Source organism: Equus asinus, chromosome 3 (assembly GCF_041296235.1).
Source record: "Equus asinus isolate D_3611 breed Donkey chromosome 3, EquAss-T2T_v2, whole genome shotgun sequence".
Lineage (NCBI taxonomy): Eukaryota > Metazoa > Chordata > Mammalia > Perissodactyla > Equidae > Equus > Equus asinus.
Genome location: NC_091792.1, coordinates 130497653 through 130517119, shown reverse-complemented (window position 1 = coordinate 130517119; position 19467 = coordinate 130497653). Strand labels below are relative to the sequence as shown.

Here is a 19467-nt window from a genome sequence, read left to right as displayed (position 1 = left end):
CCAGTTTGGATCCCGGGTGTGGACCTAAGCACTGCTTGGCAAGCCATGCTGTGGTAGGCATCCCACATATAAAGTAGAGGAAGATGGGCACAGATGTTAGCTCAGGGCCACTCTTCCTTAGCAAAAAGAGGAGGATTGGCAGCAGATGTTAGCACAGGGCTAATCTTCCTCAAAAAAAAAAAAACCCACTAATATTTCTAGCAACATTCTGTTATGACAATGTATGTACTCTCTAAGACAACAGAAAATTTATATACAGCTCTCCTTTCTGAGCTCTCACCAGAAACACCTTTAACGTCTACATTCCAATCAATAATGTCTTCCAGGCAATTGAGACTTTTACTATCTAGAACCTCAGAATTTCTTCCAGCCTCTATCCATCACCCAATTCCAAAGCCATGTCCACATCTTCAGGTATTTTTTACAGTAGCACCCTTTTTCCTGGTACTGAAATCTGCATTAGTTTCCTAGGGCTGCTGTAACAAAGTACCTAAAACAAGGTGGCTTGAAACAACAGAAATTTATTGTCTTGAAGTTCTGGAGGCTAGAAGTGCGACTTCTAGGCATTCAATTGGACCATGCTCCTTCTGAAACTTCTGGGTGGAAATTCTTTCTTGCCTCTTCCTAGCTCTGGTGTGGCTGTCAATCCTTGGCATTCCTTGGATGCAGCTATGTCACTCCAATCTCTGCCTCTATTGCCACATGGCATTCTCCCTGTGTGTCTGTGTCCAAATTTCCCTCTTCTTATAAAAACAAACTCATATTGAATTAGGGCCCATGCAAATGACCTCATCTTAATTTACTGTATCTTCAAATACTCTATTTCCAAACAAGGCCATATTCAGAAGCACTGTGGGTTAGGACATCAACATACCTTTTTTGGGAGGGGTCACAATTCAACCTATAATATCAGTGTAACCAAAATCTATTTTTTTTAAGATCGACAAAATTGACAAATATTTAGCCAGACTCACCAGGAAAATGAGAAAAGACTCAAATTAGTAATATCAGGACTAAAAAAGGAGACATCACTATTGACCTTACAGAAATAAAAAAGAGTATAAAGGAATAGTATGAACAACATATGCCAACAAATTGGATAACCTAGATGAAAAGGACAAATTCCTGAAAAGACACAAACTGTGAAAACTGATCCAAAAAGAAATGGAAAAGTTGAATAAACCCGTAACAAGAGATGGAATTTGTAACTAAAACAACTTCCCACCAAAAAAAGCTCAATAAATCTGATTGACTAATATCTCTCAATAAATTGACTTCTTTCAACTTCTCATATCTATCCTTACTCTATCACTTTATGTTAACTTCCTCTTCTGAGGCAAACCCAATAGTCTTAAAATAATAGCTACTTTGAACCTCTTGAAATGCTTCTTTCTGGTTTGCAGGACTCTAAACTCTCCTGATTTTCATATTTATAGCCTAATTTCATTTCTCTATAGGTAAACTTGCCCTGAAGGGTAGCAGAATATGCCACCCCAAAATATGGCACTTGGCATAAGGATTACTTTGAGATAAAGGCACTTAAAAAAAAGACAGCAGGTGTAAAAGGGCGTTCTAATCTCCCCTTTTCTTCCTGAAAAAGGAGATTAAAAAATCCCAGGTGAAAAATGTCCTCCCTGTGCCAGAAGGAAAGTAACATTATCATCAAGGATAAGAGGTTGAAACTGAGAGAATTCTGCACAAACAGATCTTGTTAAAATGATTATCATCCTTTAGCCTCCCCACAGTTTCCTTACTTCTTGACAACTGCCTCTCTTTGCTCAACCTAATATAAAAGCATGGAGATTTCACTATTTCTTTGGGCCATTTTCTTATGAGGGCTCCCACTGTCACATAATACATATATTTGTAGGCTTTTCTCCTGTTAATCTGTTTTATGTTAGCTTAATTCTCAGGCCCAGCGGAAAAACCCCAAGAGGGCGGAGGTAAAATTTTGCCTCCCCTACATCCCCTAAAACTAAAAAGCACCATTCACTCTGTTTCAAATATTACTGGACAATTCCTAAATTTCTGCTTCTCTAACCTTTTCCTCTTTTACCCAATCACCTATTAAAGACATCTCTTTAATTTTACACTTTGATTAGACAAAATACTTTAATTCACACTTTAATTTCAGTGTGCAGGTCTTGCACCTGAACTTAAACATCTAAAGGTACAAAATATATTCTCAGCAGAAACCAGTTTTTAACTCTAGTATCCCTTGAATGGTTGCAGAGTAATCTTTCAGTAAAAATTTAAGAAATTCCTAATGAAAAACCCCAGTGCAAGGGAACAGTACCCTACTTAAGAATCCAGAAACATTCACCATTAGCTGTTTTAAATCATCATTTAATTTTCTCTAAGCCAATCAGATTCCTACCCAATGTTGAAAAGAGAAAGGCGTTTCAAAACTTTCAGACACTTGGGCAAAAGATGCACTTTCATAGTCTAAATAATGAAGCACAAATATATGGCAGGGGACGATACCTGGGCAAAAGCTGCCAGGTCCAAAGTCTAAAGAGAAGAAATTAGAGCTCCTTTTCCTGTCCACTTTAGCTGGTCCATTTAGCTGGCATGTTAAGGCCTTGAAAAAAACTGCCTCGCATATATCATCCCTTCCAGCCCAGAACCTGAAGATAAAAAAGAGAGATGACACACAGGCTCACGCAAAAGTCTTGCGTGGACTTTATAAGAGTATTCGTCCCATGAGCCAATTCCCGCCTCCTTCTACAGAACACGCAGCGCCTTTTTTTCTTGAACTACTTAGCAACCCCTCTGGACAGCTTTGGCTTTTTAGTAACCCAGAGGGGAGAGAGCGAGGGAGGGGCTTTACGCAGGCGCCTTTCTGAGCTCACAGAGCCCGCCTCCCGCGGGCGAGTCTCCAGGTCTCATCCAATCAGAGCCCAACCAGGAAGCCGGGGCGCAGCAAGGCCTCGCGAAGCTCAGCATCCCCCGGCCTAGCTCAGCTGGCATCACGTGACAACAGTCCACGCCTCCCGCCCTCCCCCGCGGCGTACCCCGCGGGCTCCTCCCTCAGCTGACGCTCGCTGATTGGTCGCTGCTCGCGCGGTCTCCTGGGTGACGGGAACGCGGTAGCCTTCTAGGAGGAGACCCGGTGCGCCTGCGCACTTACTAGGTCGTGCGGCCGCTGGAGCCTTGAGATGAAGGTAAATAACTTACAAACCCTGGGGGGCGGGAAGATGCGACCACCGGCCCCTCCGTTAGCCCGCCGAGCGTGGCGTTGAGGATAGGGCCTTGTGAACCCCCTCACTCCTCCAGAGTGCGTGAGGAGTGGGGAAGAGAGCAGGGTGACCAGGGAGGGAAAGAGCTGGGGCGAAGTTGAAGGAAGGAGGGAAAAGGAAAGGAGATGGGAGAAGAGGAGAAGGCGGAGAGGGAGGCCTCTCCTTTCTGGGACGGCGATCGAAGTTGAAGCGGTGCTGCAAGAGGGAACCCCGCCACGGCCGGAAATGAGCAGACTGGATGTAGAGACCCCGAACTTCGCCCGGCGGAAAGAACGGGTCGTGTGAATGCCCCCGGAGTGTCACAGTGACGTTGACTTGATCGGGTGTCAGGAGCTGCCACATTAATGCAGCTAGACCCCTGGCAAGTCGCGCAACTGTCCAGCGCCCTAAAAAGAGTGAAAAGCCTCCGAAAGAATAATCTCACATTGTATTGCCTGTGACTGGTGCAATTTACAGATCACCTGGTGGCGAAAGTACATTATTTTCGAAGAAGTCTGCACCCGCACGCGCGGTTCTTAAACGCTCAAGAGCATCATCAGAGTCCGCACGCACGGTTTCTAGGCTTGGGCTTCTCGTGAACCCCCGCACTCTCCCATCGCAGGCTTCAGCTCTTTCACCATTCCGCTTTTCCACAGCAATACTCCTCTGTCCTGATCTGGCAAAAAAAAAAAAAAAAAAAAAAAATGGAAAGCTCAATTTAAAAATTATTTTATATGTCCTAATGCGTCCTCATGGCTGTTAGTGTGGAAATTGGAATTGACTGACCAGTAATCATAACTCACATGGCTAAAGCTCTTCACAATTTATGAAGTATCAGAAGTGAGGAGATATCATTATTCCTGGTTTATCGTTGAGAATTCTCTGCTTGAGGCAATTTAAGCGACTTGCTTTAAGCCTGCAGCTAATAAGTAAAAAGCAAAATTTAAACCTTGGTTTTCTAGTTGTGAAGCTAGCACCTTTTCCACCGCACTGTATGGTGGAGCATCTATCTATATAGCTCCTTTGAAGGAAAATAATATGTAAGATCACAGCCAGAGGAGGTCTACATGAAGCTAATGAAATTCAAGTTCAAGGATCCTTCACTTGCCTGAAGGGGTTCCAGGGCAATGTGGTCACAAAATTGCAAAATTAAGATGCTTTTATATTCTTTTTTTTCTTTAAGGGTGTCTTCATGCTCCACAAGACTTGGATGCACCTGTGATTATAGCACACCTCTGTTTTCAATAGAGGTGGATTTCATTTTCTCTCTTTTTTTTAATTGTCTTCTTAAGGTATGCTTTTTGGCGAGGAGAGATTGGTCCTGAGCTAACATCTGTTTCTTCCTTTTTTTTTCCCTCCCCAAAGCTCCAGTATGTAGTTGTATATCCTAGTTGTAAGTCCTTCTAGTTCTTCTATGTAGGATGCCACCACAGCATGGCTTGATGAGTGGTGTGTGGGTCCATTCCCAGGATCCAAACCAGCAAACCGTGGGCCACTAAAGCAGAGCACATGAACTTAACCACTCAGGCCACTGGGCTAGCCCCTCATTTTCCCTTTAACGTATGAAATACCTGTTGATTGGTGTTCAATTTTGAGCATGGGAAGAGTTTCCTCTTGCCATTGAGACCATCAAGCCACCTGTAGTAATATCTAAACTTTATATGCCTAGATGTAGGCAGCACTGTTTAATCTGTAATTTAACCTAATATTAAAATCTGAATTTCTTCATTCAAGCTGTGTGTTCCTAGATGGTCTAAATCAGTGCTGTTTGATATAAGTATAATGTGAGTCTGTGTAATTTAAAATATTTAATAGCCACTTAGAAAATTTTTTAAATAAACAGGTAAAATTAATTTTAATAATGTATTTGATTTTATTCAGTAAATTCAAAATATTATTTCAACATGTAGCCAATATAAAAAAATTACCAATGAGATAGTTTGCCTTCTCTTTCATAGTTTTTGAAATTTGGTATGTATTTTGTATTTACAGCACATCTAAATTCGAACTGCCTGCATTTCAAGTACTGAAAATTTGAAGTCCACATGTGGTTTGTGGCTTCCGTATTGGATACCACAGTGCTAGATTGTCTAAGTGAAAAGAATGATTTTTCCATTGATACGTTGTCCACCCAATAGCCAAATTAAACAATGATGAAGTAAATATAACTAATGGGTAAAGGAAGAAAATAATTTTGAAGGAAGTGTATGCATTTTGTATTTCTATCAAGGTTCAGATTTTTTTAAATGGCGATTTTGTTATGTGTAATCCCCAAAAAATCCGTGCCACTGATAATTATCTAAATTCAAGTTTAAATGATTTTAATCTTTAACATCTATAAAACACTAAAATTATACATTTTTATAGAATTAATATTCAAAACCATTCAAAAGCAAAAAAGTTTTATAATAAACATTCTCCTGTATGTGGAGGACCAACTTTTCCAATCAGATTGTGGTTTTTTTGTTTGTTTGATTGGGTGGTTGATTAGTTGGTTTGTTTTATTGTTGACTTCTTTGGAATAAGCTCTAACATAAGCCTTTGCCATTCTGAATCCTGCTGTTTTCAGGATCATGTTCTGACATCTTTTCTGACCAACTCTTAATTGTATGTTTTGAAAATTGTGTTTATTTTTTAGCGTGTTTTTTCACTGCTAGACAAGACTTGGCTTGGCACACCAATACAGTTTATCTGGCAGAAAACATCAGGAAACTATCTTGCAGTAACAGGGTAAGAAAACAGTGAATGCTTTAAATAAATTATCCTGGCTCCAAATGGTTGTATGCCCACATAACCACAGCATCTATTCAGTAGAAGTTCTTGTGTGATATTTGTATGGTGGGAAAAACAATATTTTCATCTCCATTAACATCACAGTTCATAGAACTTTTTCCCTGGTAATAACTTTTTAGATGCAAATCATGAAACTGTCATGAGAGGACACTGAAGTCACTTGGGTGGCAGCTTAAATTTTCTATATACATACATAAATAAGAAGAAACATTTAAATCATATCTTTGTGCTCTGATTGCTTGTAGAGCTGATCATATCGTGAAAATCTTTGATCGCCATGGTCAAAAAAGAAGTGAAATTAACTTACCTGGGTAAGTACAGAGGTCAATCAAAAACTTTTTCTTTTTCTTTTTTTTTTTCTGCTTTTTCTCCCCAAATTCCCCCAGTACACAGTTGTATATATTTTAGTTATGGGTCCTTCTACTTGTGGCATGTGGGACGCCACCTCAGTGTGGCCTGACAAGTGGTGCCATGTCTGCGCCAGGATCTGAACCAGTGAAACTCTGAGCCAGTGAAGCAGAGCGCATGAAATTAACCACTTGGCCACGGGGCTGGCCCCCTCAAAAAACTTTTTCAAGCTTTGTTTCCTAAAAGATAAAAAAAGTACTGTCTTAAAACTATAATCAAATAGAATTTTATATCTTATATATAACCTGTATCTCCTCCTTTGCTTTTTCCATATGCAAAGGGATTTGTTTTTTTATATCATAAGTAGTGAAATATGTATATATATATCATATGAATTAGAGTTTATATTTATAAACACCCATGCATTCACAGGAAAGGTTTAAGGTCGGCTTATAAATGAGTCCATATGAAAGAAATCTTATTTAATTGTAAACAAGCCTTAGTGTATGTATAGGCAGATAAGATAAGCCTGTATTGCTGTAGTATTTCCTCTCTAATTGTTGGAAAACACTTTCCACATACTTCTCTTGTTTTTTTTTGGAAGATTGGCCCTGAGCTAACATCTCTTCCCAATCTTCCTCTCTTTTTTTTCTCCCTAAAACCCCCCAGTACATAGTTATGTATCCTAGTTGTAGGCTCTTCTAGTTCTATGTGGGATGCCACCTCAGCGTGGCTTGAGGAGTGGTGCTAGGTCCAGGCCCAAGATTCCAACCGGGGAACCCCAGGCCACTGAAGCGGAGCATGGGAACTTCACCTCTCGGCCACAGAGCCAGCCCCCACATGCTTCTTAAAGAACAAAGACTTGACTTTATCCATTTTCAGGAAATCATTCCAGATTACACTAAACATAACTTAAGCATTTTTAATAAGTCCATGTAATCATTACTTGTGTTAGTTATTTTATTGATAGTCTTGGTGGTTATTAAGATGTGTAGAGTCCTTCACCTAAATGGTCTTATGCTGCCATGCTTTTTAAATTCATGTCTGCCTTTTTTAGTTTATTGCCACTATTTTTGCAAATCAGGTTGTTTTACTTCTCTCAGTCTCTAACAGCCTTTCCCACCTTCTGCTCTGCTCCATCCACCTGATGCCATTTGGCATTTCCCATTGCTCTCTTAATTGTTTCTGGTTTCTTTTTTTTTTTTTTTTTTAAAGATTGGCACCTAGCTAACAACTGTTGCCAATCGTTTTTTTTCTTCTTGTTCTTTTTCTCCCCATTGCCCCCCAGTACATAGTTGTGTATTTTAGTTGTGGGTCCTTCTAGTTGTGGCATGTGGGACGCCGCCTCAGGGTGGCCTGATGAGCCGTGCCATGTCTGTGCCTGGGATCCCAACTGGTGAAACCCTGGGCTGCTGAAACAGAGCGCGAGAACTTAACGGCTTGGTCACGGGGGCCGGCCCCTGTTTCTGGTTTCTATATTCTAGGAAACAGAAGTCAAGGTAGTTATAATTATGTCTAAAATAAAATAAGACACAGGAAAAATTTGTTTGAGTAAATTGTATGAGCTTTATTGCATGATCTCTGTGATGTCTATTTTGGTACACAATGCCCTTATTGTTTTACTTGTGAACTCTTTTGCTATATTCGTCGTAGTTGAACTTGACTGACAAACGATCTCCAGCTAAGTAAAATGCCGTTATGTATTGGCTTTAATCGCCAGATAATTTTATCAACAACTTGAAAGCTTCCCTCTTCCTTACTCCCAAAATCTCTGAAAGGAAAATCAAGATCCCAAAGCATATTTTAACAGTTTGAAGAATAAAATAAAGTAATTCCCAATTGTCTTAAATGTAAATCTGAGTATGGCTTAGCCAATAACCAAGAACAAGAGTCTCAAAATGAAAAATAGCGTTAGAAAAGAAAAGGTTAGTCCTCAAGGAGGTTTTTAAATTATAATAAACATTTTGGAATAATTTTAAACAGTAAAAAAAGTGTTAAATAGAGCATTTTCTATTTATAACTATTTTATAATCTTAAATCACTCTTCTTATTCTGCTAAGATATAAAATGAAAATAACATTTTTCACTCACTAGTTCAGAATTGTTTTCCTATTGTTTGCAATCCTACCTCTAGCCAGCCTTGATGTGTTTTATATGCAGTTTATCTAGATATAACATCACTTCTTATCAGTACTTTCTTTTTCTCTCTGTAAATTTGAAAAAACCTTTCAAAACTTGATCATACAAATTACCTTTGATTCCAGATGTCCTTCATTTGTAGAGGTGCTTAATGAGTTTGTTGTACCAAAAGTCTCGGTTCTTTACAGGATCCAAGAAAATCTGTTAACTTATTAGGTATAATTATATTGAATATAGTATATGAAAATGACATTTAAATAGAATTTAAATTTTTTCCATCCCCTCAACAACAACAAAAAATTTAAGTTATTGTTATCTAAGCAGTGAATAGTGAGTTGTGTTTCTCACTTTAGAAAGTTTACAATCTATTTAAAATTGATTGATTCGTCTTATTATAGACAAAAATCACAAATAGGTGAGTATTTAAATTTCTTCACCTACTTTACAAGAAAGTATACTGATGTTGTGCTCTCTTTTTAAAAAGTAACTGTGTTGCTATGGATTGGGATAAAGATGGAGATATCCTAGCAGTGATTGCTGAGAAATCTAGTAGCATTTATCTATGGGATGCCAACACAAATAAAACCAGCCAGTTAGACAGCGGCATGAGGTAAGGATAACTTTCTTATTTTAAATCTTCACTTAGAAATATGATTATTTGTAGATTTGATGCTAACAATGCTTACTATTTTCATTATAAAGATACATTGATGAGTTATTTTCTTATTAAAGAAGTTCATTTCTTTTTTTATTGTTATGTATAATCCTATTGATTTTCCCCAATTAATTAGAATAAAATCATTATAATTGTAAAATGTAAATAGCTTCTAAAAAAGTTGCTTTTGATGGAACAGATTAAAAAGTCCAAAAATGAGATAAAACATATATGGAAAAATCTGGAGATGGCTTCAGGCATGACTGGGTCTAGGAATTCTATCAATGCAATCGAGACACTGTCTTTCTCCATCTCTCGGCTCTTCCTTTCTCTGTATTGGCTTCATTCTGAGTCAGACACTCTCCATGGCTACTGGCAGCTATTGGCTTATATCATTCTCTACAGCAAGTTATGATGGAGAAAAGAGCATGCCCCCATCACATCACCAGTGTGCACTCAGTTCCTCAAAAGGTCTTTGAGTGGGGTAGGCAGGGCCATAGAATCGATAATTGCACCAGGTGAAGAGTAGGGTGAAGGGTGGGGCAGTTCCCAAGTGAAAAAAAAAATTCTGAGCAGACAGAATAAATTACAGATCTCTGCTAAAACAGAAACCATGTTACCACATGGAAAGGAAAAACTTGTCAGTATTTACAACTAAAACTTTGCAATTTTGATTTTGGACAAGTTGCTTAACCTCTCTCTAAACCTCAATTTTTTCATCTATATGAAGTGAGTATAATAATAATATATGCCTCGTGGCATCATGTGACCCACAAGTGGGCAGGAAGAGATCACACACATACCATAAGATTAGACTATAAGTTTCCAGTTTATTTACCAAGGGATAACTGAACCCAGAGGAAGCAAAGTGGCCAAGCAGAACAAGACCAAACATAACCTTAGCACAGTTTCCCTTCGAAGTGACACGTGAGGCGTGCATCCACAGGTGATCTTGTCTGCCCAACATGACGTCTTGCCAGGTCTGAGAACCTTCTGTTCTTGCCCTGTCCTTTTACACTTTGGGGATACATCACTTTTCAGAAAGACTTTATATACTCTGTGTGCTTCCATTCAAGAGAATGTTTATAAACATCAAGTAGTGGCTTTTGAACCAAATTCAGCATCAGTGAGGCCACATCCTCATCCAGAGAAAAATGCATAATTAGTCCCAGTTGTTTTGAGCTGGTGTAGCTCTGCCTCCCTCTGTCTGTCTTCCTACAGATCCATTTCCTTACATCATCTCAGAGTGGTTGTGATGTTTAATTGTATGTCATGGCCAAGCATGAAATTAAGAATTGAGTGAATGGTAGATGTTATTGTAATTATCATTAAGGTAAAATCAAGGGTGTTTTAGTATTGATATTAATATTGAATGTCTAAAAGACTTTTGTATATTTGAAGCTATACTCACTACTATTTGTTTTTTATTTAATGGTCAATCTATTGTACTAGTAGTTAAAAAACAAAATTTTGAATATCAATTTTTCTTACTTTTTTTTCAAACAATTAAATTTCCTTTAAGCAATTTAAATTCTATTTACAAATTTAATTGGAATTCTTTTGAGCACTTCAAACATCTTAAATGGTACATAAAACACGCTCACATATAATTGTTCTATGATGCCACTTAACTATCTTAGTTTGTGTTAACACAGTGGGTTGAATTTATTTCTTCATTTTTCCTAGATGTATTTTTATACCTTCTTAAGATTAAGTGGTACTTACCCTGATTCTACCCAGGCTCACAGTGGTTATGCACCTGGGATATAGCAGTCTTTCCAGAGAAAACTCTAAATACAACATCTGGTTCATCAACCAGTTGATTCTTGGTTGACTCATGGGACATGGTTGCTTCTCCCAAGACCATTCAGACCTGAGCCCTGGTCATTCTGCTCAGCTGCTTTCCTAATTGATCTTCAATTGTCCTGTCAGCAAAATGTTTTTAAGCCTGTACCTTTCACATAGGTTGCATTTTTTTGTAGCCAGGTGCATTACTCTAGAATAATGTATTCTTTAAGTTTGGCTTGGCCATAAATACGTGTGATTATTATACATGGCCTGACCAGTTAGCATTATTGGAAACATGTATGCCTTTGTACCTTATTGTAATTTGTAGGGCCTCCTAGAGGCCTTATCTCCCAAGAGAAGAGAGACGGAATCTGTTTAGTTGGCTCTTCTTTTGAAGACATTTGGTTTCTTGAGCTTCTTGGAATACACTATTTAACCCTCTTTCTAGGTGGTTGTTGTGTGACTGTTAGTAATGATAAACTATTTAGATGGACTAATGTTACACTGCTTTTATTGTGTGTGACCACCATTGCTGATCAGACCTTGTTCTTGTCATATAGTTCCTCTTCTCTCTGATACAATTTAGCTCACTCACAATTCTTTTATTTATCTTTTCTGAGAAGCAGACTCCACAACAGGATTAAATATATGAGATTTATTACAGGAAATGCCTGTGAGGGAACATGGTGGGGCAAAAAGAGGTTAGAAGAGCCATCAGACCACAATGCGTGTCTGACCCTTGTGAAGGAGAGAGAGAAGGAAGAAAGGGTGGGTAGAAACATCTTAGACTGCAGCCTAGTTCTAAGAAAGTTCAACTAGGCCTATGGGGAGACTTTGAGCCAAACTTACCCATCAGAGGAGTCCTATGTTTTCCAAGGATGGGCCTCAATAGTATTCCTGCCACACTCAGTCATGGTGTGGGAGCAGCGAATGGGAAGGCGTGGCCCTAGCACCTTGAGGTGGTAGATTCCCATGCCTAGCAGCTGGCAGCCTTGGCCAATTACACTTTCTATAGTTGGATCTGAGAGGCATATTCTCATGGCTGCCACACCTCTTAAACAGATAGAGGAAAATGCATATTTATCTCTCATAAAAGATATACTTAACAGGAGAAACTTAGCAGCCTGGTATATTAATACTTCTTTACTTATTACAATTAATTTTTAACTAAACATATTATTATATTCACCTATTATTACTACTTTTCATATACTTTAAGTGAATTTTTGTGTTCCAAGTATCATCATCATTTTATGGCCTTTCGCAAACTCAACCTATTTTAATTAAATATGTAATTTTTAATGCTTACATTTTCCTAATTTAGCCAGAGGAAGCCCCTTTAAGTTTACTCTTTTGTCCTTTTATTGCTGTCCTCAACATTCCTGAAAGCAGTGTTGCTTTCTGAAAACAGTAGCGTACTGTATCAGTGGTTCTCAAAGTTCAGCTGCATCAAAATTCCCTGGGGAACTAATTATTAAAACACAGATATCTGGGCACCACCCCCAGCGTTTCTCACTCAGTGGGACTGGGGTGGCATCTGAGAACTGACATTTCTAAACTGGCATTTCCGAAGTTCCCAGGTGACGCTGCTGGCCCTGGGATGGCATTTTCAGAACAACTTTTCTAGACCCATTGTGATTTCTTTCCTCAATATACAGAATGAGTTGCTCTCCAAGGAGCCCTGATTCCCTTTAGTAGGGAGTTGTATAAAAGTTCAACCTGTTCGTTCTAGAATGCACATAAGAACTGGTGGTAGGGAAACGTGCTTTTCCTTCTGAGAGAGCTACTCTTAAAAGTGACAGAGCTGGAAAAGATAGGATTTTCCCAAGTTAATATATCATGTTATTGGACTCTACTTTTCTTAAAGCTTGAGATGTCATCATCCATTAAGATTTTTACCTTATTTAGAGTTACAACTATCATTAGTAGATAAATTAATAACTATCTCGTCATGAGTCATCTTATGAAATCTGAGGTTCCATCATGACTGAATTGAAGTCTATATTCATTACACATTTGTATTTTAAGTCTGACTGACTGAAGGTCATCTTGTTGCGTCTCCAAAATGTCTTTAGCACTTACTCTTTGTCCTAAGGCATTAACTTGTAATTTTGTACTTCAGCTTCTAAGGAGATGTTAAAATTATTCATGAAGTACTTTTTTAAAGGATTATTTCGAGGTTGTGATTGTGAATTGTTTAGTAACTTATATCTTAATGTTACAGGGACCAAATGTCTTTCCTTCTTTGGTCAAAAGTTGGAAGTTTCCTGGCTGTTGGAACTGTTAAAGGAAATTTGCTTATTTATAATCGTCAGACATCTCGAAAGATTCCTGTCCTTGGTAGGTTATAGCTGGAAACGCCGCTAAATATTTGAGATGCTTTATATAAATGTGAATTTTACTGCCTCGGATTTCCCTGAGACTGCAAGGGAAATTTTGTGGTAGTACGTCTCCCCTGGTCAAGCCTCACGTCTAACTGAACTGGAAGATCCCTCTTCATTGCCTACTAAGAACGACCCAGGCCGCGTAGAATAGGGTGCTCTAAGGTCAGCCTGTGCCTTTGGACGCCGGTACATTAATAACATGGCTTGTATTTTCCCCTTTCTCACCCAGATTCTACATCTGGACTTGGAATAGCTCATATGCATTTCGACACATTAGCAGATGGACTAAAACATCTGGTGACTGCTTGGACAGAGCGTATCCAGATTCCTAGTTCTGACCCCTCACTCTCTCCAAGCACCAGTTTAGTCTGAGCGTGGACTATGAGTTACATTTGTTTCGTGGTATATAACTAGAGGGTGTGTGTTCTTGTTTGATCTTCGTGGTTCAGTCTCTTGATTCCCTCAGCCTCTGGTCGTTTAGCATCTGCCTTCTCAATACCCGAGAAGAAAGAGTATTGATTCTTTTCAATCACTGTGACATCATGCTGGTACGTGGTGAAACTAGTGGGCTTAACTACACCCAGGCCAGAAAAGCATAATTTACTGAGAACGAAGGAATTAAACTCTGGAGACAAGAGTATTCACAGAATACTTCAGAAAGTGCCTTTCAATTAAGGACACTTGATTATTCCCTTTTTTTTCACATATATGTATATCTTTAATATTAATATTTTTGGTGCTCCAGCTAAACAGTAATATCGTTGATTCGTTTGAAAAATTAAAAAATTTTGAGTTACAAAAATCAACTTTCACCATATAAATTAATTAGTTTATTTAACTTCAGTTAGGGATTTTTTGTATCCCCATTCATCTGTAGGTGTATCCTACCAGTTAACTTATAGGCCCCAGAAATGTTGACACTTGAGGTATAAGAAAATAATTTGTCAAAGCATCATTATTTTGTGTCAGGTACTTGTCATATATACAGGATTTTATATGTGATCTTTGTATTTAATATGGATATTCATCTTGTTCTCAGTCTTATTTATTAACTGTGTAAAATGGACCTGAAAAGATTTAGGTTAATTATATATCTTAGGTCCCTTAGCTAAATATATAGCTGCCTCTCTCGGAGTTGGTTGTGATTTGTGGCTCTGCTTTTTTTTTACCTTTTAAATAACTTACTTTCCTAAAACCAAGCTATTCCACTTTACTTAGCTGCTACATGGTGGCGTGATCTGTCAGTGTTTTACAGTAACTAAAATCTGTTACCTTGCTTCATCTTACACTGATTTATTTTGTTGAACTAGACTAGATATAGGCAGTTCCCACTTTGCATGTTTCTGATGTAAATAATTGTTATTTACTACAGTTTAATTAAATATTGCCAGTCTCCCAATAACATGGTTCAAACTTCAGTTACCATAGTATATTAACTGTGAGTTCATATTCAATAAGTCAATACATGTAAAGTGCGGAGAACAGTGTAAGTAGGCGCTAAACGTGTTAACTGTTATTATTGATGTTAAGGCTAACCTGAGCTCTCAGCACTGGAAGCAAAAGGGTCTTGAGGTATATAGGAAGAAGGAGGAAGAGAGATTTTCTTCTCCCTTTTTTGGGTATAGAAAGAAATTTGTCTTCGGCATCTTTCCACCTCTGTTCATCTACTCCTTTTTCCCTACTAATGCCCATCTCTTTGGACACCATATCCAGTCGACCACCCAAGGCACTTAATCTGTGATCAGCAAAATCTCCTTTATCCCTCTCTCTTCTCTGAATATTCCCTTCACTTTCATGCTCTGGTCTCCTGATTGGAAATACTATCTGTATCCTGACAACGCCTATATTTATCTTTTCCAAACTCTAGTCTCATGTATCCATATGCTTACTCAACTTCTCTGATGAGGGGTCTAGTAAATCCTTCAAATTTAATGTCTCCAAAACTTTTTTTTTTTTTATACATTTTTTTTTTTTTTTTTAAAGATTTTATTTTTTCCTTTTTCTCCCCAAAGCCCCCCCGGTACATAGTTGTGTATTCTTCGTTGTGGGTTCCTCTAGTTGTGGCATGTGGGATGCTGCCTCAGCGTGGTCTGATGAGCAGTGCCATGTCCGCGCCCAGGATTCGAACCGACGAAACACTGGGCCGCCTGCAGCGGAGCGCGCGAACTTAACCACTCGGCCACGGGGCCAGCCCCTCCAAAACTTTTTTGACCCACAGCTTTTCCTCTCACTGTTGGTGACATTTCATTCTTTTAGATCTTCAGGCCAAACCTTAACATCATCCTTTGACTCTTCTCTTTCTCATACCCTCTATATCTAATCTGCCAGAAAATCTTGTGGTATCTACCTTCAGATATCTCCAGAATCAAGTCTGTTCTCACCACCTCTCCTACTTCTACTGTGGTGTGGGCCTCAAACATCTTCCACCTGAATTTCTGCAGTCTCTTCACTGGACTCCCTGCTTCAACTCTTGCCCCACTACAGAATATTCTCAGCCTAAATGCCAGAGTGAGTCTTCTGCTCAGAACTCTCCGGTGGCTCTCCATCCTACCCAGAATCAAAGCCGAAGTCCTCACAATGGCCAGCCAAGCCCTGCATGAACTGGCCCCTGCAAACTCTCGGACCTCATCTCATATTCTTCTCTCCTCACTCCACTCCAGCCACACTGTCCTCCTTGCTGAGCCTAACACACTCCTGCCTCAGAGTACTCGTGTAACAACTATTTCTTCAGAACCTACTTTCTGCATAGGTGCCATATTAGGTTCTATAAGGGGGACAAAGAATAAAATGAGTGTGGTCTCTGTTTCTCAATAATAGCTAAAATAGCTAACACTTACCGTATAGCACTTCCTATATGCCTGGCACTCTTCTAAGTGCTTTAACGCACTTTATCTCAACCCTGTGAGATAGGTCCTGCTCTTATCCCTAACTTCTGAATGACGTGACTAAGGAATAGAAATGTTAAGTGACTTATCCAGTATTTTGCAGTTAAGTGGTAGAGCCAAGATTCAAACCCAGGCAGTCTGACTCCCGAATATGTATACTTAACCATTCTGCTTCTCATTGTAGAATTAATCTTGGGACTCAAGGATTTATCTATCCTAGGACCTTCAACAAATGCCCACAGTGTCAAGCACGTGATCCCTGCCCCCCCAGCCCTGAATGTAGTTTTTGCCCTGGCCGGATGGCTCAGTGAAAAAGCCTGATACTTAGTAGTTATCTAATGTCACTTGATGACGATGTGACTCAATTCTTAACACAGGTCTCTCTAGGACACTTTCATATTTGCATCTCAGTATCATCGCGAATCATAATATGTCCTTTTGTAATACATGAATAGTCAAAACTGTGTGTGTTGAATCTGGTTATGTCAAGAGTTTACCACACCATGAAACTGAATATAGTAAAGATAACTTCAGTGCTTTGGGATTTACTTCTCTTAAAGACATTATCGTTACAGGTCTTGTTACATGGTAAACAAATGAACTTGTTGAGGAACAGAGTATCTTTATGTTAGGGCCTGTGCTCATATCTACATAAAAAGTTGGAAAACAGTATTGCCCTTATATACCGTTATCTTGATTTACACCCTGGTAATAAACTGTTCTAAATAAGGTTTCTTAGACACTAACTGCTCTGATGAGATTTTTAATTCCTTATCTGTTTAATTTTCATAATATACTCCCTAAACTTTCAGACTGACATCACAGATTTTTGGTTTGTTTTTTTTTTTTTTTGAGGAATCCACGTTTCTATACAAAAATCATCTCTTTTTCAGGAAAACATACTAAGAGAATCACATGTGGATGTTGGAATACAGAAAATCTTCTTGCTTTAGGTGGTGAAGATAAAATGATTACAGTTAGTAATCAGGAAGGTGACACGATAAGACAGGTAATACAGTAATATCTCTTTGGTCTGAATGGTATATTCAAATTTTTCTTCAAAATGAAGTTTGTCTATCAAACTAATCTATAAAATTTGAAAATCTCTAAGTGAGATGTATATAATAACGTCATATTCTAAGCATCGTTAACTTTTTTTGTGTGTATTAGAACATTTTTCTTTAATATGAATACTTTACCCAAATATCCTGCGTTGTACATTTCCCATTGTGTAGTATTAGCATGGATTATTAGCTCTGTGGTTATCGTCAGTGTATTTGGGAAATAGCTTATTTTATATGTGTATATTCATAGTATTAATAATAATAACTGGACTCAGGGTCAGGTCTGCTTGATTCTAAAGCCCATCCCTTTAACAGATGTGTTAAATTGCTTCCAAACTAATCCTAGTTGAATTTAATTTTAGGACTAAATTTTACTGCTGTTCAAATTTCCCAAGATTGATTAGATCTTCAGAGGCCCCTCCTTAAGGGAATTTGCATCACCAGTAGCCATATAATTTCACCAATGGAAAAATTTTACTTTGGGCTACTTGGTTTATGATTTCGTAATATGCTAGAGCAATATTGACTAACACATTCTTTGAATACCTGCTAGGTATATGGCACTGTGCTATGCTATAGAAGAAATATGAAATATGGCCCTGTATTAGTTATCTATTGCTGCATAATAAATACCCTCAAAACTTAGCAGTTTAAAACAACAGACATTTATTGCTTCACAGTTGTTGTGGATGAGGAATCCAGGTGGTTAGCTGGGTGCTTCTGTCTCAAGGTCTTTTGTAGGTCTACAATTATTTTATCAGTCAGGGCTGCAGTCTCATCTGAAGGCTTGACTAGGGAAAAGTCTGTTTCCAGATTCACTCACGTGGTTGTTGACAGACAGGTGGTTAGGCTTAGTTTCTCTCAGCCTATTGACTGAAAGCCTGCCTCATTTCCTTGCCACATGGATCTTTCCATAGAATGCCTGACAACATAGCAGCTGGTGAGAGAGTGAGAACAGCCATCAAGACTTGAGCCTCAGTCTCTTAATAAATAATCTGATCTCAAAATCATTTTTGCCATATTCAGTTCTGTAGAAGTGAGTCATTAGGTCCAGCCCTCACTCAGGGGATGGAGTTGGCAGGGATGGGGATTACACAAAGGCATAAAAAACAGGAACCTAAGGATCATTGCAGACCATCTTAGAGGCTGCCAACCACAGGCCCCTACTCTCAAGAAGACAAAACTAATCATGATAAAACACACGTGGCCTGATAGGATTAATTGCCAGGTCTTGTGGCATAGCTTACAAGTCCTATAGCCTTTGGGAGATTGAGGAGATCAGTGAAAGTTGGGTTGTAGGGACCGGCCTGGTGGCATAGTGGTTAAGTTTGCACACTCTGCTTTGGTGGCCCTGAGTTTGCCAGTGCAGATCCTGGGCGCAGACCTAGCACCACTCATCAAGCCATGCTGAGGTGGTGTCCCACATAGAAGAACTAGAAGGACCTACAAGTAGTACATACAAGTATGTACTGGGACTTCAGGGAGAAAGAAAAAAACGAGGAAAATTGTCAACAGATGTTAGCTCAGGGCCAATCTTCCTCACCAGAAAGAAAGAAAGCTGGATTGTGAATATTTAAAAGAGAGAAGTTGATCTGAATCAGTCAGGGTATAGGCTAAACTGTAACAGAGAGACCTCAAATTACAATGGCTCTAAGAATATGGTAGTTTGGGTGGTTTTTTTTCCTCTTTCTCTTTCTCGTGAAACAGAGGTAGGCTGGTCATCTGTATATCTCTGTGTCACAAGATCGTACAGAGTCCCAGCTTCCTTCCATCTAATTGCTCTGCCATTTTCTAGGGGATTTTGCCTTCATCTGCATGGGTGAAGCTAGCGTACTAGCACCACATCTGCATTTCAGTTCCAGGGAAGGGAGAAAGAGAAGCGGAGTGCAAGAAATTTGTAAAGGATTTGATCTGGAAGATGCATTTATTATTTCCATTCATATCATTAGCACCTAGTCATGTGGTCACACCTAACTGCTGCCAGGGAAGCTCAAAGGTAGCCTACCTAGGTGACCATGAGCTCAACTAAAACTCATTTTAGTGGATACTGCAAGACGTTTGGCAGTCTCTGACATTCAGTCCAGGCAGAGCAGCAAGAACAAAGATGAGAGGAAAAACTTGTTACAGCTTAGTCATGGTTTCTTCAAGATGGCCTGACTGAAGGTTTGGGCTTTGAGAATTTATAGAAAACAA

General features: G+C 38.9%; 1 protein-coding gene across 2 annotated transcripts in view; it reads left to right on the top strand.

Annotated features, from left to right (window-relative positions):
- The first annotated feature begins 3028 nt into the window (after positions 1-3028).
- WDR19 (WD repeat domain 19) overlaps positions 3029-19467 on the top strand; it is a 92558-nt gene continuing 76119 nt past the window's right edge. For both annotated transcript variants that reach the window (XM_014827399.3, XM_044767699.2), the window contains exons 1-6: positions 3029-3164; positions 5857-5948; positions 6257-6322; positions 8983-9108; positions 13166-13281; positions 17104-17219. In XM_014827399.3, coding sequence (XP_014682885.1) covers positions 3159-3164; positions 5857-5948; positions 6257-6322; positions 8983-9108; positions 13166-13281; positions 17104-17219 — 522 coding nt within the window. In that variant the 5' untranslated portion in view covers positions 3029-3158. The remainder of the gene's footprint in view (positions 3165-5856; positions 5949-6256; positions 6323-8982; positions 9109-13165; positions 13282-17103; positions 17220-19467) is intronic.